Source organism: Pangasianodon hypophthalmus, chromosome 2 (genome assembly GCF_027358585.1).
Source record: "Pangasianodon hypophthalmus isolate fPanHyp1 chromosome 2, fPanHyp1.pri, whole genome shotgun sequence".
Taxonomy (NCBI): domain Eukaryota; kingdom Metazoa; phylum Chordata; class Actinopteri; order Siluriformes; family Pangasiidae; genus Pangasianodon; species Pangasianodon hypophthalmus.
The window spans coordinates 8590653-8613422 of record NC_069711.1 but is presented as its reverse complement, the minus strand read 5'-3'; the positions used below and the strand labels follow the sequence as shown (position 1 = coordinate 8613422).

Below are 22770 nucleotides of genomic sequence, written 5' to 3'. Positions count from 1 at the left end.
CTAAGAGGACAAGGCAAACCCTTTAGATAGGACAAGGCAAAAACTTAGGTTATAGTTTTGAACTTTGACTTTATGGAAAACTGCTAAAGTAAGCTTTGTGAAATATTTCCTCCAAAAACTCTGGTGCGTCCCCTTACCAGAATCTGAGATATCATCCCAGTAGGGTGAGTCAAACTCATAGTCTCCTGACAGAATTTTCCGGAACATGTTCTTGTCATGACTGTCGTCATCATCATCATCTGCCTCATCATAAAAAGGAGGGTTTCCTGACAGTCTGGTGAAGAAAAACATTCTCAGTACATATTTTTATGAGTGCATCATCATAAAAAAGCAGTTCTGGTCAGACTGATAAAAATGACTGGAAAATGTTTCTTCAGCAATATTGCACGGGCAAGAGTGCAGTTATACTGAAAACCCTGCGAGCTCGTGCCATAGAGAGTCATAGCTGTGCCAATATTCAGAATAACCACATAATTGTGATTGTGCGATATTGCTTTTATACAACAGTTCTATAAAAAAGAAATTAATATTTGAATAAGTGACATTTCAGACACAATATACAATATGGCCAAATGTTCTGTTTATTTTTGCTCTGCTAGTGGAAATAGATCCCAAAGAAGCGACTTATATTATAGCACGTCGGCTAGCTGGATAGCTAGCTCACATTGATTTGTACATTCCTCTGTGCCTTCTTCCTTTTCATTTTCAGCCAACAAGCTTACATATTTTAAGCCAATAGTTATATTCCTGAAAAGTATCTTTTGCCATGTCCGCTAATGATGTCGCTAACATTACTGTAGTAATGGTTTCAAACAAGGAAGTGGAATTTTACATGGAAAACACAGAAAAGTGAAATGATACACACAGTGAAACGTTCCAGTGTGGTTATAGGAAATATACGTGCTCTTGGAACACCATTTGACCAATTAAATTAGTGGACTGGAACTAACTGTTGTATAAATTGCAATAGATTTTAACAAAAGAATACACAATAAAAAGACTCAAAAAAGATGGAACAGAACAAGAGATGTAATAACATATACTCACAGCACATCTTGACAGCGAACTCCTTGGATGATGAAAAGTGACCAACAAAAAACATGCTCTGAGAACTTCCACTGACTGCTGTGAATGTCTTCAGAAAGCTTGTGATCTCCTTATAGATCTTACAGATACTCATGAGAATAATCCAGTAACATAAACATGAAGTTTGGAAGTCCTGTACAATTACAAGCATCTTCTCTTCAGAAATGTCCAATTATAAACAGAATTGCTGTTTGGTTTCTTTTTTCTTACTTGTTTTTAAAGCAGTAACAGGACAACCTTGTGGTCTCATATACCTCACTGATATTGTTACTCTAGACTATTTAAGCATGAGTTTTCTTAGCCTGGAAGAGCAATGATTATTGAACTATTCTTAATGACACCCAGAGAATTACAGACACACACACAATGGCAGAATGGGGCTACGCACACAGACCAGTTAAATAAAATAAACCAAATTGTGGGTATTGTTAGGAAACACACAGAGAAACTGATTCTCACTGACAGGATGTACATGACCACTCCGATGGCCCAGCAGTCCACTGGTCTTCCATATCGCTGTCTGCCGACTACCTCTGGAGCTGAAATCAAAAACACTTGACTGAGCAACCACCTCTATATGCACCACTGCTTGCATATGTAAACGTATGTCTATATAAGTATAAGCTGATAAATACAAAATAAAGTGTACATGTTTGCATTATTTACATCTGATGACACATACCTTAACCCTATATTGTACATAATGTAATGGCAGTTAAAATGGCAGTTGTTGCAACACAACAACAGTGGTACAAAGGTTTTTTTTAACAATATTGTGAGAAAACTGTAGAGCAAGATAAAAGGTTATGCAAAGACCAATGATCTGAAAATTTAATGTATGCATCTGTCTAGCAGCCTTGTGTGTGATAGTTTTTACCAAGGTATTCAGGAGTTCCACAAGGCTCTTTAATGAGTCCATTCTCCAGTTTGGCCAGATGAAAATCACTTATGACGATTTTAGAGTGCTTCAGACGATTGTAATAAACAAGGTTTTCCAACTAAAAGGGAGAGGAGAAGATAGTCCGAGGTCGTCAGAGAAAGTTAACCATATTGTATGCAGCAATATCTTTTTACTCTAGTTCCAGGACATAATGAAATGATCCTAAACACAAGACTGAAGTCTTATATAAACTGTAAAATGCTTTTAAATAATAATTTTTTTAAACAATAAGGAACTGAGTTGAATGTAGTGCACAATACATTCATCCATTTGTCTATCTGTCGATCTGAACACTTGTCTTGCTAGTGTAATACCACTTGCAGCCACTTGATGGGAGTAAAGCAGCATGTTACCTTCAGGTTCCTGTGCACAATGCGGAGAGAGTGAAGATAAGCCACAGCCTCGAGCACTTGTCTGATAACATTACTAGTGTCACGTTCTGAGTAGTAGCCCTGGTCTAAGATCCAGTCAAACACCTCCCTTCCTGTGGCTCTAGAGCAGATGAAGGGAAATTGCACCTTTAAAAGCACTTTCATATATGACCTAATGGTCTGCCACAAAAAAGTGAAAAAGTCTTTTTGAGAATGCTTATCAAAACATCACCTAGTGAAAAGAAATCATATTTAGTCTTATTATCAAATATAACTGTATTATATGTATTATTATAGTATTATACATAATTATGGAAGGCATGTTCCAACAAGTGTTCCAACAAAGCTTTAATTTCAGTATAATAGACAATTAAGTGAAAAATGAAAAAGTTTTTCATTTAAGCTTTGACTTGTAAAAAGAAGTTCTATTTCACCAATCCTAACCAACAGCGCCAGTCAGTATCAGCTGGATGCCTTTTTGTTTGTGTGCACATGCATGCCGAGACACATGATGTAATATTTGATATAAATACTATTGTCATCCGGCTATCATTTCCATTTCTGCTTCTTGCCTCATGCACCTGTCGGAATTCATGTCTACCTTGGTGCTATCTGTGACTATATGTTTGTGACTATGGCTAGAGCTACAGGTAACCTGTCCTCTAAACCTGGCGATAGGCTCCTCATATCTACTTTCATCATCATGGCTGTGGTGAGTGTATTTCATACTTTTTGGAGCTATTCAAAACTCCATGACTGCTAGCTTGAGTTGAGTTCCCTCATTAGCTTGCCAGCCTAATTGTCTATTACTCCTGTGCTGACCAAGAGTTAGCTACAAACTGTTCTGGTGCATGGTACAGGTCTCACCTCACAGTCCCTCATTGGGTGTGACTTTCCTTAGACAGTCTGAAATTTTCACATCACCTGTTGTCTGGTGAACTATTAGCTTGTGAATATGTGGCAACAGCATTGCTGAGTGGTCCACCAATGAGCTTGCAATGTTACTCGGACTCCACTAACACCGGTTTCCCTTCATTCCCCTATATCACCACAGAGTGCGGCCTTCCTCAGCACTTTATCGGCTCAGTCCCACAGGCCTCAAAGTCTCCTGACTATCAAGCCTGTGTCTTAGGATGTCTAACATGGATGAGTAATCTACTGTCCACTGCCTGTTCTTGAGTTTACTAGCCAGACTGCTACCCTCCCTCGACAACACCGCTCAATCTTCCTCATGCCTTGCTGACCAGAGGGTCTTTCGCTTATAAGCTGAGTTTCCTCCACTAACCCTCATTCTCTCCACCGGGATATTTTTTCATCTCTCTGCAGGTAATTCCCCAGCTTCCACACCCTCTACCTTCCTAGTGGGACTAGCGGGCATGTGGGTATATTCTGCAAGTATTTTTTTGCTCCTATAAGGCACACTTGTCCTGATTGCCTACCTAGTTAGCTGGGTTCCACTATACACTGCTTCAGATCTGATTGACTAATGAGCCATGCTGCGCTTGTGCAGCCAATGTCTAATTTTCCTGGAAGATAAGTTATGTGTCTACTGTCTTGGCACTGACCATTGTAGAGAAGCAGTCTCTGGTTTGGCCGTCCTCAATGCCAACATGTCACACTCCGCTGCCATATTTATACCTTGATTCAGAGCATAATATGACCCAAGTACTGCAGATTATAGAACTTGCTAGTCGTAAACATTCATGCCAAACAATGACTGATAAGTACAGTAAGAAACCAAGAAAGTAATCAGAGTCCCTTTCTAGACCTGTGGATGACCTGGTTTTAGATGTGTCTTAGCTGAAATCTTTGATCCTGGAATGGAAACTGCATGCAGCAGAAGCTCATGCATGGTCCTCTTTATAGCCAAAAAGCTGATTCTCCTTCCTGATTTCCAGTGTTTCAGTGAGCCAACGGTTAAACTGAAGTGTTCAATTCTGGCTTCATCCAGAAATGCAGCATCCAGAAATGAATCTGAATTGGCCTCTTCCAGCTCACGTGCACCACTGGCAGGCTCCAAGCACCCTATGATAGCCCAAATTTACCAGGATGCTGGTGTGCAGCCCATAGCACAGAATGCTTCCTTCCATACGACACCAGTCAGAAAGATTTTTTTTGTGCCACAGTGTAAATACTAGGATAATGTTAAAGGAGGTTTTGGACCTCTGGAATACCCTGCCCAGGTTCTGTGTGGTGTGCCTTAGCTAACATGATGGATTGGTCTAGGCCACATGCTTGCATCACTTGCACAACTTGCATTGCATCACTGGTGATTTCATTGGTGGAAACACTATATTCAGACATACACTGCCCAAGCACCAAATGCAGATGCAGTGATGATATTCTGGTGAGGTTTTACAACATTGGTGCATGTAGGCAATTAGTTAGCCATTTCATTGTCAGGTCACAAGTGGCCTTCTTCAGTGATGCCAAGTCACTCATTGTCACCTGTGGTTCTCCTTGGCAGAGCTCGACAGTCCACTGGGTCAGGACACACTGGCCATAGAGTGGCCTCACTGTCTACTGTACACATTTCCACCTCTGCCACTGATTCTGCCCACACTGCATAGAATTCATTGATCAGGTCACAGAGTCCTGTTTGTGTCCCCAAAGTGTATAGTGTGACCTTGGTTTCCACTGCTGATCTTACTAGTACTCTGAAAACTTTGGCAGTTTCTTCCCTGAATAGATCTATTGACCCAAATTGACAGAAACATTTGGCATCCTTGGCCAGATCTGTGAGAAGCAATATGCAGGCTGGGGACTACGACCCAGCAGTCCAGGAGACACTCCTGAACACAAGAGCCCTAAGTACATTGGGGTTTGTGTGTGCTCAGTGTAAATGGTGCACACTCCATCACTCCAGCACCCAGTTCCTAGAGTTCTGGTCGTCCTGCAGAGACTGCAAGACTACAATATGTTCCTATCTAGGTTAAAGGTGTATATGGGGGCCATTGCAATGGTTCCCAGCACCATGGATTACATTTCTTTGAGGGCTCTTAAACTTGTCACAACCTTTCTGAAGGGCAAAGGCACAAGACACCCATTCACCATACTCTCCAAGAGCCATGTGTGGGATCTCAACCTTGCACTGGAGTTCCATAAGACCTGACTATAGTACAATGAGTAGTACAATGAGAGGTTGCAATATTTCCATGATGCCATGAAAAGACTGAGGTCAATTGCATATTTGCTCTGTGTTAAGCTCCATATGGCCTCAACCTTGCAACAAACACTTGGCTCAGAACTCTGGGTCATACAAAAGTACCCTTTAAACAACATGAATATAACAACACAAATACCAATATTAATTAGCTTGCCTAATTATGCAAAATACTCCACAATACAGCCATGTAAATTACATTGTTCTCTCAATGTCCCAATTTGCTCTGCTCATCAGTGGCAATTCAGAGTTCTTAAAATCCAAGAATGCACATATGGAACAGAGCTGAATTTTGTGAGCAGTGGGTCAACAAGATTTAGAAACAGAAACAGCACCTCCCTTTCTTTTTTAGCATCTGTTTCTGTCTCATCCCTTTTGTTACAATTAATAAAAATGATAACAAAGTCAGCTGCCTTTTTTTTTTTTAACATATCCATGACTGATACTAACCAGTTGGTCTTCATGGAAATGAGCTGAAATTTAGTTAGAATGGGCGAAATAGAATGCTAGTTACATACTGTATGTAACTGTGGTTCTATAAACACCAGATGGTTCTATGAACATGGCCAGGGTTTCCCATTATTTGAAACCAGCGTCAATCCGGCTTGAACTCGGTGAGAAGGGTCCAGAGAAATGACGGTCATATGACAATGGTATTTATATTAAATACTACCTCATACAGTCACTTTGTAATTTTGTTAAATATCGCGATACGCATATCGCAAGGGCTTGCGATAACTGAATGATTTCAATACTTCAAAAAGTTACAAAAAGGCAAAGTTTTAGGGTGATGCAGATAGCAGAGAATGCTTTCTTTTCCTCAAAAGAACATGAAACATATGTTGGTTATGTCATTTTCAGTTTTTATACATGTATATATATATATATATATATATATATATATATATATATATATATATATATATAATTTAAATTGATTCTCGTATTGCATTATTTAACAAGTTATCGCATATAGCACTTTTCTTCAATAACGTGCAGCCCTAGAACCGACTTAAATCAGCATTCATAATGTACACACACACACACACACACACACACACACCATTCACACACACAAACACTTCAATAGCACTCACAGTTCTAGGAAGAGGAAGTACTCTTTTCTTGTCTCAAAGACATCGACCAGCTGGAGGATGTTATGATGCTTCACCCTGTGAAGATAAGAGAGGACGAGACAGTTTGTGACTGTGAGACAGGAAGCAGAAGAAAAAGTTCTACAAAGGGACGTTAACTTGCAAAAAAATTTAACTCCCAGTATGGCTACTTAGAAACAAAACAGCTATACATTAAGTAGTTGCTGGTTCCCAATAACTCTGAGACACTGAACATCAATAACTTACATTTTCAAGATAAGAATCTCATTCTTTGCAGCCTTTCGCACTTTCCTCCCATCTTTCTTTAGGAATTTCTTGCAGGTGTACATTTTCTGTGTGTTCTTGTCTTTCGCCCGAAAAATCTCACAAAACTCCTCCCTGTTTTTGTAGAGAGCAAAAACTAATTTATGAAGCAATATGATCACAAATGAAAGAACATAAATAAGAGTGTAGAGGTTGAGGTATGCTTACGATCTGACCATCTGCCCCAGGTCATATTTGTCAGTGACCTCACCAGGACTGTTATAATCCTTCTTCTCTCCGAAAATTAAACAGCCAAATGGCATGGCTGCGTCGGGCCCCCAGACAGAAGACAAAAAGTAGGTTATATTTTCCTACAAAAACAAATATAAAAGTTTAGGATGAAGAATTTACATAGAAACACAGCAATTTTGAATTTAAATGGATGTGTCCAACTACCTTTGAGATAGAGGCTATACAGACAAAAGCAAATTATGTTACAGATATATCCAAGGGTCTTAGTGAGAACTTAGGACAGGCCAACTTTTTATGAACAGTTATGGTCAGGGCAAAAGGACAAGATTGGCGGTCATAGACTTTCTTATGATTTCATGAATATTAAACTTAAACAATATCACTTTTTCTTCTTAAACATATTGTTCAAGACACCATGCAGTATTACAGCATAGCTATGTATAATATCATGTCGCAATTAAGCAAAAGCAAACCATAATATGCCTTTTCAGAACACAGAAAAAGCAATACTCTTATGTAACGATATAGTAAAAGCTGACTCATACACAACACCCAATGCACAAATTAGTAGAAATGATCTTTTCACAATGTTTTCTCTTGTACATGCTGATGTAACTGCTAATTGGAAAAGCAATCTGCAAAATATCCAATAATCGCATTACAATGCACAGGCTTTTCTATTGTGTGTTTTCATGGAGAAGTGAGTCAGCTTTGTGAGACGTTTCTTTCTCTATGTAAAAGATTTATTAGGAGAATTAGTAGGAAACACTTTTACATGAGTAAACTCATAATTTATCATAGTGTATTAAAAAAAAATAAATCAAGACTGGAGTAGTATCAGTTCTTTGATCCATCCTTCAGCAAAATTAATGCATTGCTAATAATTATTTATAATCAAACAATGATTTAAGCATCAAAATTAACTAATAAAAACAGTAAATTTCTTCAGAAGAACAATATACAGGATCACGTGGCATCTAAAATCAACGCATTGCAATTCCTAGGCACTTCTGGATGCCATCCAAGTCAGTAATATTTACCATTGCATGTGATGCAAATTCATTCTGCTTTTTACTTCTGTTTCTTGGCATTTGCCTTTCCTGCAGGGCATTTCTGCCTAAACCACTAAAGTTGAAGATGAACTATCCGGGGGAGGAAGTTAAATGAAACAGACAGTCTAAAGGAAATCCAACTTATGCCCATCAGTCCTGCTACTTTTTCTTACACAATATGCTTCTTTTTCTCTCGTGAATGAAAAATGTTGTAAGCCATGGAAAAAGTAGCGCCTCCTCATGTCCCAATTTAAACCCTGTCTATAACCACTTATCACATCAAGCAATTTCCTTTCATTGCCCAGCGTAGTAAGAGGATCACATGTCCTTGCCTTCAGGATTGGGGATTTGTTAATCAGAGAAGGACCAACACAGTGCATGCTCAATCAAAGACGTTGAGTCTGATGGGCAACATGGTCTTAACTGGGGTACATAGTGGGGATTGAAGGTAATGTTTGAATTGCTATTTCTTGCTCTTCTAAGGAAGCTACAAACCAAATGTAATGCAGACCTCAATGTCAATTCAGTCCCTGTAGAGAAAAAAGCTCGGGCCTTGGCGGTTGCAGATGGGAAACAGGATGATTCTGATGCTGCTTTCATTTCTTTGTGCCACCGTTCAGCTTAGAAATTGGATGTCAAGTTCCCACTTCAGGTAAAAAGTAGGTTGGTAAGATGTTTGTACACATACTATCTGTGTGAATAGGTACTTTGGAAACTATGCTGAGCTAAAGCATAAATTCTGTCTTACAGCAATGTAACATTATTCCTAACTGTTTCTGGACTTCATCATTGAACTGATAACTCCAAGGAATAAACCGTCAAATGTCAACCTGCACTATGATGCCTGGTTGTGCACAAAGCTGGATGGGGCATAAAGTGCAAGACTACTAAAACTTGATCCTTTCAAACTGCCAGCCAATCAGCCAATAGCAGTGACGAGCCATACTCCATTCGAAACACTGCTCCTTTGTCTTTTATTCAGTTGGCAACAATTTACAGCATGCATACTGGCACAGTCATTGCTAACTGCATAAGCATGCATACAGTACATCTTGAAGATGTTTGGAAAAGATCTGGACATCTGGAATAAATCGCATTCTGTTTTAAGCATTTGCAATGCGAACAGCATTATCTGAATGTCTCAGGGTTCCACCTACACTAGAACACTTATTGATTCTGTCAGTCAAACTTAAATATCTGCACGAGTGTTCTACTGCACCAGTAGAAACATTTTTGCCAATTTAAAATTTACAATTTACCTTGGAATAAGCAATGATGTTCAACATGCACAGAAGCAAGCATTAACAGAAGCAACATGCACAGAAGCAAGCATTGATATTTAATATCACATCGTTTTTTTGGTTTGGTGTCTTCTAATCACTTTTGTGTTTGGCACTGCCTTTTAATAATTATATGTTTTTTCAGTTATACTTAGCTATCTAAGCAACTATTAACTAGCCTGTATCTTAGCTAGCATGGTAGCTAGAGTTAACTAACAAACATAGTGATGCTAGCTAGATGCCTTGCTACAGAAAGCCCTGATTGATTGAAATAACATTCTGATATGTGAAGAACAGTGTTTTTCTGTCGTCAGCATTTGCTCAGTAGTCCAAACGTTAATAACAGGAGCACACATTCAAAATAGAACCACAAAACAATCTAGGTAGCGAGCTGACAGTCCAAGACTATGTGTGTGTGTGTGTGTGTGTGTGTGTGTGTGTGTGCGCGGTGTGTGTATGTGTGTGTGTGAGAGCATAGATGAGTCAGTTATGACAGTACTGCTGTAAACAACACTTTCAAACCCTAATAAAGCACAAGTTGCTACACAACAGGGATTTGATCAATGTTAGTTGAGATGAGATAAGAAGCATCTGCTATTTCTATTGTATACTGGTTTATGATTTATTGGTTTGCCACCTTAGTTTTTTTTTTTCTGTACTTGGAAATGCAATTGTGACAGCCCTAGAAAAAATATCAGCTGTAAGAACTCTATCTTAATGCTTTCAGGTTCTTAATGTATTGTTGCTCACCAGTGGAGGAGCTCAGAGACGGTAACCTGAATAATCTTTTACCAGCGATATGGCTCTACATTCTTATTGTTTATCTCTAAAAAGGAAACAGCACAAGGCTTTAATTACCTCATACTTCTTAACTAAGTAACTTACTTACTTACTTCCTGTGGCGTTGTAGTATTTTCCTTTTAAGAGAAATAAAATCTGAGATGTGAGAGTGAGATACTACGCATGTTGCAGATCTGTGGAATCAAAGAAGCTTGAATAGATGCATAGGTGGATATGCAAAAAAAAGAAAAAAAAGAAAAAAAAGAAAATGCATTCTAGTTTTATTGGCACAAACATTGTATGACACTATACCTATATACTTCAGTGCGTGGTATATGATATATGTATAATATGATATATATATGTGTATACATATATATATATATATATATATATATACATATATATATCATATTATACATATATATATGTGTATATATATATATATATATATTATATATATATATATATGTTTACAAATAAATATTTTAATACTTTTTTTGTAAGTATTACAACAAAGATGGTGCATTTCATCTTTTCATTTCAAGCTTCCATTTGTATAATCTAATTACCATATCTATAACTCATTAGTGTTTTTTTATGCTAAGCTGCTGGCCAATCATAGGTGTCAGCCAGCTCACATATACAGATGTGGGCAGTCAGTATTCATCTCAGAAGATGCAGCAGCTGGCTTTACATGTCTCAGATATGTATGAGCTTGCTTCACACTTCTAGATTGGATAGTGCAGTATAAGTAGGGAGACTGAGACAGCAGGTGGGAACAGGCAGCAACTGGGGAGATAATTGGACTGGGAAAATAATGTAAAAAAAAACAAAACAACAACAACAAAAAAATGAAATAAGTAAAATCTCACGACCAAAGAAATAACATTTGGTGTTTAATAATTGTAACATTTCAACACTTTTGTTTTTGTTATTTAATGTTCTTTCAGTGCGTATGTCCACCTCGAACTTACACACATAATGTCTCTAGACTTTGTACAGTACTTATAAATAAGAACAAAAAAGGATGTGTTCTTAAAAAAGCATAAAAAAGATATTTTTAAAAAATGAAATTGTTGGCGGAAACAGTATTCGGACACCACAAATTACCAACATTAATACTTTGTTGTAAAACACGTTGTTTGGCAATTACAAGTTAGAGACTCTAAGAAGTGATTAGCTTTTTGCAGCACAGTGTTTCAATTTTTGGATCATTTCCCTTTGCAAATAATTCAGTTCCCCAAGACTCCAAGGGTAGCAATTTCAAAATCCTCCATAAATTTTCAATGGGATTCATGTCATGAGCTTGGCTAGGCCATGTAAGGCCTTCTTCTGTTATTTTGGCTGTATGTTTGGTGTTACTGTCATGTTGAAATGTCCATCTTCTCCCCAGATTCAGTTTTTTGGATGATGAGATTAAATTCTCCTCTAATTTGTCCCGGTACATTGCTCCAGTAATGTTTCCTTTGATGACGTGTAATGCCTCAGTACTGTTTGCAGAGAAGCAGCCCCATATCACAATGCTCCCACCACCATGCTTCACTACGGGTATGCCATTATTGGGATCCTTTGCACCACCCTTCTTTCTCCAAACATGACAAGCTGAATTATTGCCAAAGAGTTCTATTTTTGTTTCATCTGACCAGAGTATATTGTTCCAAAATAGTTCTGATTTGTCCAAATGCTTTTATACACATATATCTCTGTGCTTCTTTTTTAGCAGAGGAGTTTTGTGTAGGATGGAGGAATGGAGATGATTGTGCTACAGTTCATTGCATTTTGTCCTCTGTATAGCTGTTGTTCCTGCTGCTTTCAGGTCATCCTGCAACTCTTTTCAAGAGACTGCTGGCTTCTCTCTTACTGTCCTTATCAATAGTCTGAGAGCGTGTTGTGAAATCTTGCATGGCACACCTGTCTGGGACTACTAGTTATGGTCCTATGAACTTTCAACCTGCATATTATTGAACATGATTGACAGGGATGTTGTATTTAAATTTATAAGTACAAAATCAAGACACTGTGTGTAAATTTGAAGTGGATTTATGCAATGGATGTATAAACAACAAGTGTTAAAATACTTATTTCCCCTCATTGTATGTGCTTCATTCGAGAGTTAATGTTTATTGATGTTAAAAAATCAGGGGGACCTAAATCCTGATTCTGTTTTATGGAACAGAAAATTGTTCAACTAGATCTTTGTCTGGCAACACATACTGGCAAAAGATTTTTCTCCTTGAAAAAGTCTAAATATACTTAGCTCTCTTGTTAATTATTTTGGTATTGTGTGGATGTGCTGATATTTAATATAGGCATAATTAACAATTATTATGCAGTTGGTATGGTATCATACAAACATAAGAAGATTATGACTTGTTCTGTATGTTGCTGAAATGTTTAATGCCACAATTAGGCTATAAAGTAGAAACCATTATGCGTTGTTCCACCAAAGAGGTTAACCCTTGTGTGGTCTTAGAATTCTGCATACTCCCCTTGTCCTAAGGGTCAAAAATGACCCGCTTTCACTAAACCTCTAAAATAAAGCAGCTAAATTTAATTTCAATCCTCAAATCTATTTTGCATGAAGAAACAACCTCATCATTCATCACAAGCTCTGTGAATGTCTAGGTTTTCCCTCCTCAGTGTGCAGTATTTCATCAATATTTAATCAGTGGGCACCACTTGTTTTTTACTAAAGTACATGTTTATTTTTTCTACTGCTAAAGGTACCTACATAGGTGTAAAAAGTTTTTAGCAAGACAGTATTCATAAAAGTTAAAGCAGCAGAAAGGAGTTCTGAATGCATTTTATTGAACAAGCAGGCATACAGTAACTATAATAACAACAGCCTGACTATAAATACAACTATAATATCTATCAACCTTTTGGCAACAAATCTGACCTAATTAACACATATGGGACAGCAGGACAGTGTGTGAGCATGGACTTTGCAGATATATTTTTTACATGTTGAGCACATAGTGTTTGTTTTACAGTCTTTTTTTGGGGGGACAGAATTGGCATCTCCTCCTCTTGCCTACTCCAGCTGCAGCCTCACATGGAACAGAAGAAGATTCAGCATAAGATGTGAAAAAATTGTCACATGTGACATTGGGACCCCTCCATCCATCTCTCACATCAAGTACAACCCGCATCCCCTGATTCTTCTCTGGGCCTCCACTGGTCAGCTTCCCTGTGTACACTTGCATCTTCCAAGCATAGCTGGATTGTGCATCACAGGCCACCCATATTTTGATGCCATACTTTGCTGGCTTGCTGGGCATATATTGCTGGAAAGGACAGCGACCTTTTGACAAAGGATAATCAGCATTGCAAATAATTTACATTACAGATATGAAAATAAAAATTTACACTGAAAAATTTACGTCTGAATGGAACCAACTGCTCATCCACTGTCACTTCAGGCCCAGGGTTGTAGAGGTACGGCAGGCGCTCCACCCACTTCTCCCAGACCTCTCTTATGGTAGCCAGTTTGTCTGTCACTCATCTTGCAGGTCTTGACTCACGGTTATCAAACCGTAACATTCTTGAAAGAGTGTGAAAGACCTTCAGTGACATTGTGGCACGGAAAATCGCTCTTCCACTCTCTGCATCCCAGAGACTAGATGTAGCCTCTCCTCGGGACCTATACACACCTGCTAGGATTAGCAGCCCTATGTAGGCACGCAGGTCAGTCTCATCCACGATTTTCCACTTGTCACTTGTCTACATGGAAACCATGTAGATTGGTCATTTCTAGGATTTTTTCAATGGCTGGTGTAATGAACATGAAAAATGCTGAGACAATGTCCTGGGCATGGGAAACAGCATATCTTATTGTCCCTGGGGTCATCTTCATGACAGTTTCTGCTGCCATCCTGCCCTGGTTGCCATATGGTAAAGAAGACCATGATATTTTGCTGTTCTTTGACAAAAAAATTTCTTTGTCAGCTTGGGGGATTTCTTCTTCATCTGAAGATGAGGAATCATTCTCTGGGTTGTACTCTTCCCCATCTTCTTGTTCAGATACCTCCTCCTTTTCCACATCAGTGTTATCTTCTTCCTCCAGGACACCTGAAGTAATCAGATCTGCAACTTGCTGGGCACTGAAACAATCTCTCATGACTTTGGCAAAAAGACAACTAGGGTACTGCAATCTACAGCACCTATATATAAGCATTCTCTATTAGTAAATAATGCTTTCAAGACATGTTTATTCTGTCTGAAATTCTTTTTATTTTGTCTGAGCTTGAGTCATGCGTGGGGTCATGGAGGGAAGACGAGAGAGAGATCAATCAATAGCACACAATCTTAGTTTCTTATTGTGTGTGTGCGCGTTGGAGTGTGCATGTGTGTGCCAGTGTGTGTCTGCGATGTGTCTGTAGTTTTTGTGGCGTATAAATGGTTTTATAGCTGGCGGGTCAAAATGACCCCTAAGACAATCTTTGTACCCTAGCTGTGTAAAGCCTTCATGAAAATATGAAAATAGAAAATGGTTCATTTTTTCTAATGTTGGAGTCATCAAATTTCAAGTTGAAAAAACATCATTTAGGGTTTTTTTTCTGCTGTTAAAATGGTCACGGGTCATTTTTGACCCTTAAGACAACACAAGGGTTAAGAACACCCTTAGGGAAAATCCCTGTCTATGTTTATTATGTGATGACAGCTCATTTACCTTTACACAGACTCAGAAGAGGCTAGTTTTCACTGGCCTCACCTCTGCCAAAAAGAGTGATTGCTGTGATTAATAAGTCCAAGCCAGCTACAATAAGGACATGGACAAAGACTGTATTGATTCTGAAGACCTAACCACTGACGACTGAAATGTATGCCCTTTGTAACCCACCCTGAATGCTGTATTTTACTTTTTCCATTTAGTGTGATGTCTTTCTATGATTGCTGTTTCTGTAATCTCTGTTTTTCGTGTGACACTCTTATTTGATTTTTATTTTATTACACAATTGTATGTGTAATAAGATTAAAAATGAATAAAGAATTGATCACAAGAAAAAGTCAAAACCATTGTAGGTTCTTGTTTTAACCTGCTTGATGTTATCATTGGTGTATTATTTCTTTAATCTGAGATGAATCATTTGTTTTCCAGACACTCTGAGATCACGAAAGCAGAACAGGGTATGTTGTTATAAGTGAATACACATCATTTGTCACTTTTCCGATGCTTATAATATCTAACACTGTTCAAATAAGGCAATGTTTTGTAAGAATCCTGTCCCATTTTGTCATATGATATAATCTCCACAGCTATCTTCTGACATATAAGTCTCAGGGAACACAGCATAAAATATTCAAAATGTTTGTATGATCCCCAAAGTCAATATTATATTAAATATTATATTAAATAGTTGGAATTAAAAAAACAAGACAGTTGCAGTAAAAGTATACAATAAAACACTACTGAAACACCAGCTGAACTCACTGATCAGACCAAGCTGGATCTGTTTTATTGAGCACAATTGATTGTCATCTCAGCAATGCACAGGACCTCCAGCCTGTTACACCAATAAATATAAGGAACCTAAATGCTGTTTTAGGCATTGTCGGTAGCTACTATGATGTTAAGCGCCCTGCTACATAGGTGCAGTCTAATCTTATAAAACTGTATGTTGCTTGCGTTATGTACTTGCTTTGTTATGGATGTCATAAATTTCTTCACATCACAGATGATGTAAATGAGCCTAAGTTCCAAAAACCTTCAGTAAAGCAGAACGTAGGCTAAACATACATGATCTCAGACCTGTTCATGGGTGGAAGACTTTTCAGGCTATTGCATACAGTTTTGCAGTTGACCCACTACCATTTGAGATGTGGTTTAGAAAAGTGCCAAACTGTGGAGCCTGTGCCACCCCCCACTACTGTATATTCATGTATGACACCATCATTGTATTGTCGGGTCTGACCAGATGATAGTGTCCTTTCAGGACAAGGAGGACAGGAGGAAGAGCCAAAAGAACTGTTAGAACCGCTTAATAATTGGTGTGGTACAAGCACAGCAGGAGACCTTGCACAGCTGAGATAAAGCATTTGAAAAGATCTCAGCAAGGCTGTTTGCAGTCAGGGACCCAGTGACTTGATATCATATACCACAGGTATTGAAGCTTGATCCTCTTTTACACTGTATATATGCCAAAACCTTACACTACATAGTGTCAGTAGAAACAAAAATTTTTATAGTGCTTTATTGTCAGACCTAGGTGCAAGCACAGACACTCCAAACTCTACTCTGGGTAATAGTAACTTCTGCGCCTAGTGACTAGAACTGGATGCTGGTTTAAATTCCAAAATATGAGCAAAATCATTAACTCTAACCTGCTTACCTTGGATGCTTTGGTGTATTCTGTGCAATTGTAGGGAACTTTGAATAAACATATATGCCAAATGACAAATGTAAATGTACTGGGTACTCTGCTTACTTAAAAATAATCGAGTGAGACAGGTTGCTGCAAAGACCTTTTGTAAATATATTTTGTATTATCTCAGTCTTGTCTACTCTCTGGCTCAAGCCATTCCAGAATAGCACCAGGAAAACAGGAATGGAGAACTAAACTATCATACAACTCCAATCCAACTTAGTGCTATATGCATAAAAATCATCAATGCCTCCTGAAAAGGAGGTGAGTCATTACATAAATAGCTAGCTCAAAGGCAGGGGCGTCTCACTGCTCATCAGCAGAGTTCCAGGGTCTTTAATTAATCACCCTTCTGGCCACCCACAACCCTGCTAGACCCACAGATGCATTATATAAAAAGGCACAAATAGTGGCACAATTAAAAACCGTGTTTACGTCTTATTACAGTTTTGTTTTTCTCATCATCTTGATCAGTATTTCTGCCTGCTCTCAATCATGCCTATCAAACAAATACAACAGGTTACAAATATCTTTTCCATATTATTCCATAAAATAATGTTATTTTACTGTTACATATACTACAACTTGGTCCAGCTCAAACTTATTCGATTTTGGCATGCAAATTCTAAAATATCTTGTCATCCTCAGAGTCTTTTGTTGAATATTCAATGCTTGTAATGTCTAACACTGTTCAAATGAGGCCCACAGCCATCTTCTGACATGTAAGTCCCAGGGAACACACAGCATAAAATATTCAAAATGTTTGTATGATACTCAACATCAATATTATATTAAATATTATATTAAATAGTTGGAATGAAAGAAAAAACACAGAAATATGATAAAACATTATTTAAAAACCAGCTGAACTCACTGATCAGACCAAGCTGGGTCTGTTTTGTTGAGCACACCTGATTTTCATCTCAGCAATGCACAGGACCTCCAGCCTGTTACACCCATACATATAAGGAACCTAAATACAACAGGTTACAAATATTTTTTCACATTGAAATGTGTTGTTTTACTGTTACATATGCTACACCTTTGTCCAGCTCAAAGCATATTTTATTTCAGCATTTAAATTCAAAAACATCTTCTCATCCTCAGAGTTAGATCCCCTGTGGTTGCTCTTCTAGTAGGTTAAGAACGACTCCAAATTCTAGCTCTGCATCTGAATGATAACAGCGTTCCTAAATGTGCATGAGGTCTTATCTGTATATAATGTCCTACAAGACTGCTTGACTTCTGAGAGAACTTAAGAAGAAACTGGAGGAAGAGAAGAACAGGCCCCATGATGTGTAGCCTAAAAACAATGTGATGAATATCTTCATGGTTTCATTTAAAATTAACAGTCCAAATGTCAATGGCAATGTCAATAACTGTGTGTTTAATTACATTTAATTATGACCTTCTCATAAATACAATTTTCCACATTTTGTTACAACCTGGAGCTGAATGTCATGAATCTACTCAAAATATTGAAGTAGGGGAAAAATCAATATAGTTTGAAAAATTATGTACAAATAAAAACCATGAAATATGTGCTTGAATAAATATTCACTTCCAGCACTATGGAAACCCAAACTCAGTTCTGGTGCAACCAGGTGCCATCAGAAGTCACATAATTAGTGTAATTATCATGTAAACTACTGAAGTGTCTCAATATAAATACATCTGTTTATAAGGCCCCAGAGCTTGTTAGAGAATATACCTGAACAAACAGCATTATGAAGACCAAAGAGTTATTAAAGCAAGTCCAGGACAAAGTTCTGGAAATGTATCAATCAGGGTTTGGCTATAAAAAAATACCCCAAAATCTGAACATCCAGCAAAGCACCATTAGCAGCCAAGAGGCCAAGGGTAACTGTGAAGAAGCTGGAAAGATCCACAGCTCAGAAAAGAAAATCTATTCACAGGACAACCTTAGTGCAGCCACTCCACAAAGCTGGAGTTTTGGATGAGTGGTCAGAAGAGGGAAAAAAGGCCATACAAGTTTCCCAAAAGACATGTTGGAGACTCAGCAAACATGTGAAAAATGTTTCTCAGGTCTGATGAGACCAACATTGAACATTTTGGCCTTGGCACAAAGCACTATGTTTGGTGGAAACCCAAGACTGCTTATCACCCTGAGAACCATCCACCCCATCCACCAACTGCAGGAATGCTCATGCCTGTCTAAACTCCCTGTAAGCCGAGGAAGGTCACAAGTTATATAAAGTTATATGTTCGCAGCATCTGCACTGACCATCTTAGAGAAGCAATCTTTGATCCTGGAAATAAAGCCACATACAGCTGAAGTTTGAACCCTATAGCAGAGTCCTCCTTATAAGCAAACAGACAGTTCTCTTTCAGAGGAGTCTATAGCCATGTCTAATAGACAGTTCCAGTCTAACAATGAACAGACAGTTCTCTTTCAGAGGAGTCTATAGCCATGTCTAGGAGACATTTCCAGTCTAAAAATGAACAGACAGTTCACTTTGACCTGGAATTGGAATCATGTTGTCCAATTTTGGCTTCAGCATTGTCCAGAAATGAATCTGAATTATTCCCTACCAGCTTGCTTGCACTCCAAACAAGCCATGGCAGCCCCTCTAAAAACTGTGGTGGACTGGATTGGACTAACCTCTCCCTTTTTACCCCATGCATTGGGCTCTAAACAGTCTGCTTCTAGATCTGAGAGGGCTGAACTGATTCACAAAAGCCTTCCCATTCCATATGTTAAGGCCATTGGAGGCTATTCATGCTGTGCAGCCACAAGACTGGTTCATGTCAGTAGATCCACTGAGTAGAAGCAATGAATATTTTCATGTTTCCATTGCTCCAGATCACAGATGCTTTTTGAGGTTTCCCTTCCAAGGACAGACATTCCAATTCAAAGTCCTACACTTCGGCTAGCTACAACAGATTTATTTTATTATATATTCAATAATGGTATGATATAACACACTGTTCACTAATTGGTTATTCTTGTTGTAGTGAAAAACACTGAAAGAAGACCAGAGATGCTATTGAAAAGTGAAGGATTTTTATCTACGACAGTGCCTGCTCTTGCTGAACCAAGCCCTATGTCTGCAATGCAGAGCGCAACATATTCACAGAAGATTTCTATAAAGCAATGTCCACAGTAGGCCTGGCAGACAGCAGGGTCCTTGGACAGCTTCAAAGGGCGAATGCACTCAAGCTGTGGTGAGACAGTGCAGATGGTTCAAGACAGAGCCAAAACCCAGAAACCTTGTGCTTCTTGATCAAAACTTGATGCCCTTTGATTGTTGCTTTCTATTTTCATGACAGGCCACTGTAGATGGTAAGGATTTTAAACCTGACTTCTGCATCAGAAGTGCTCACCTCTAAATAATCTAGTTCAGTAGTTACTAAGAAATGTGACAACATAAAGGTATTTTGGTATAACCTCACAGGCAAATGTTATAATAAGCAAATCTTAATAGTCTTCTCTACCAATATAGACTACAATAAACTACTAAACTACTAAAGCTACTGAATGAAGACAGAGTTGCCTTTTTAAACATGGGATTTCTACAGAGTTGATAATATGGACAAGTTTGGATTAAATTATTCTAGCAGTTTCCCTAGACAAATTAACTCAAAATTAAATTAAAATTAAAATATACTCCATCTTCTTTCAATATATGAAACTGCAAATAGAAAGTGTTCCACTCAGCGTCATATTTTTGGGTTATTATGATTATAATACTGTACACTTGTCGTATGATTCCACCCTGCTATGAACAAGTGCGTTCTTGATTTCTAGTCCGTATCAAAACAAGGAAGTCCTAACACAGATTTGGTGAAGTACCAGAAAAAACACGTGAAACAATAATAAATAGATTGTTTCAATCATCCAGTTTTCTACCAAGATTAAAAATGCTCTCCATCCATGACACACACACACACACACACACACACACACACAGCAGTACAGGCACTTGATACTCAGCTATAGAGAGTCTACAAAGAGTTTTCAATGGAGTAAAGTGTTTTTTTTTGTTTTTTTTTTTTTTTTTACGAGCAAGGGCACATTGCAGATACACTTCATAAACTCTACATACTGCAGTAAAGAACGTGACACAGGTTAGCCCTCAGGTAAATATCCTACGTTCCGGTTAACTCCATGCAAATTTGTGAGATCCCAAGATGTCCAAAATGCCTTACAAGCCTTCTGCACAGAATGTCTTAATTGGTGTATGTGTGTGTGTGTGTGTCTGTGTGCGTGTGTCTGTGTGCACTTTAGTGTATTAGCGCTCTTTACTTCTCTTCACGCCCAGCTGATCATTCTGTTTCTGATGTTGTTTGTTGCCTTGGTTACCAAGCCCCACATAAGCACAGCCATACACTACACCGTGTTCCCTTTTTTTTTTTATCTCATTATTGAGAACAAACATCCCCATAAAAATATATCCCTATAAATATATGGCTGGTACTGAGTAGAAAACATGCAAAAAAATTGTACAAAAATATCCTACAAATACAGAATTACACATGTACGTGTGTGTTTGTTGTGCATTAACAAAGCACTGCAGAGCCCAAGCAAGCAGACACATCTCTAAAATTATACAACTCATGCTCAACCCTCCCTCTGCGCAACCAAAATTTGAGTTTTTATCTCATATTCCATGTCTACTGGAAAGCTGACGTATCTATGAATGAACCAGGAATTGCACTATTAATAGCTATGGCAAATGAGATGCCTTCATAGACAGAGATAAAGAACTGCAGAAGTGCATTCACTTCCACTTCCATCCATCTGTTATTTATTTTTTGCTTGCCTCTCCGTCCATGCCGTTATGAATAATTCCTCATCTAACTTTCAGCCAATTCGTAGACTTTTTTACATTCTCATACTTCTAATCATTGTACACAAAAGAAATAGAATCTCATCCCTCCATTTCAAGTGTTACACAGTAAGAAGACTAATGAAATGCAGCGACTACACTGGAGATGGTTTAGAGTTTATAAGAGGGATGAGGGGGAGTGCTGCTCAATGAACTTGATCAGTTTCTTGGTGGGCATGCTTCTATCTAAAAAAAAGGGGGGGAATAACAAGGGGAAAAAAGAGAGCAAAAGACAAGGAGGATCGCTTAAAGACAAGCACCCGCCTCATAATAACACGTTTCCCAGGCAACAAAAGGGGTGGGAAAGCAAGAGTATGTCTGGATTCCAGCAGAGTAAAGGCTGCTTTTTTAATCCCAGGAGCTCTCACACAAATGAGCAAAGATTTAACTTCCACTGAGTACAACTGACAAAAAAAAAATCACATTTTCTCTGTAAAGTTTTAGAAATGTTTAGACGAATGCATGCAACAATTATTAATCATGTTCAGAGTTTATTCAGTATACAACATCTGACACTTTTGTACCCAGGGAAATAAGATTCCTATATATTTTAATACCGTTGCTGTCCAAAGATTGAAGATGGACACTATTTGGATGATAATGTATACTATTTGATGTGTGTATTTACTTTTTAATTAGTGATTCATGCTGCTATTTTATTGAATTTTATGTGAATTACTTCATTTAAGTGTCTTCTGGGGCATGTACAGTATGTGGTGATAACGACTGGCTATAAGTAAGCCAAGGTGCAGATATCCAGACACGTCATTGATCCTCCTTAAATTTCCTCCTGCATAGGTTTTACGCATTGTAACTCACCAGAACATTTAAGTACCCTTATTCTGTGAGAGCGTCTTACATTGCCCCTACTGTTCTTCCACTCCTGGTTGTCTCTACTAAACAAATATGACCTCATCCTATGATTTGCAAATAATCTATCTAACTTTACAGGTTATTATTTCAGTACACAGATGTGTCAAATGATGATGCGTCATGAACATTTTATGTAATAGCTCACTGCTAATAAAGACATCTCCCTTCCCTGGATATCAAGTTAAATCTAACTTTGTGTATGTGTGGAAGACAAAGGTTAGACACATGTGAAAGAGAATGAATAGATACATCGGTAGAAAGACTGACAAATTCATGTAACCCAATATATCACTTCTTATTGTCTGCTTATAATTTTATATCTTCAAAGAGTCATAAATAAATAAAATGAAACCAATCATCAAACACAAACATTTTTGTTCTTGTACTTCAGCAAAGA

The 22770-nt window shown here is 38.1% G+C and overlaps 1 protein-coding gene across 1 annotated transcript in view; it reads right to left on the bottom strand.

The window, feature by feature from the left end:
- Positions 1-22770, bottom strand: part of camkva (CaM kinase-like vesicle-associated a) — a 37393-nt gene that overhangs the window by 3335 nt on the left and 11288 nt on the right. Inside the window, exons 2-8 of the mRNA XM_026930251.3 lie at positions 7147-7289; positions 6922-7053; positions 6658-6732; positions 2380-2518; positions 1964-2084; positions 1550-1625; positions 138-274 (exon numbers count right to left, since the gene is read on the bottom strand). Of these exons, the coding sequence (XP_026786052.1) occupies positions 138-274; positions 1550-1625; positions 1964-2084; positions 2380-2518; positions 6658-6732; positions 6922-7053; positions 7147-7241 (775 nt within the window). The 5' untranslated portion in view covers positions 7242-7289. The remainder of the gene's footprint in view (positions 1-137; positions 275-1549; positions 1626-1963; positions 2085-2379; positions 2519-6657; positions 6733-6921; positions 7054-7146; positions 7290-22770) is intronic.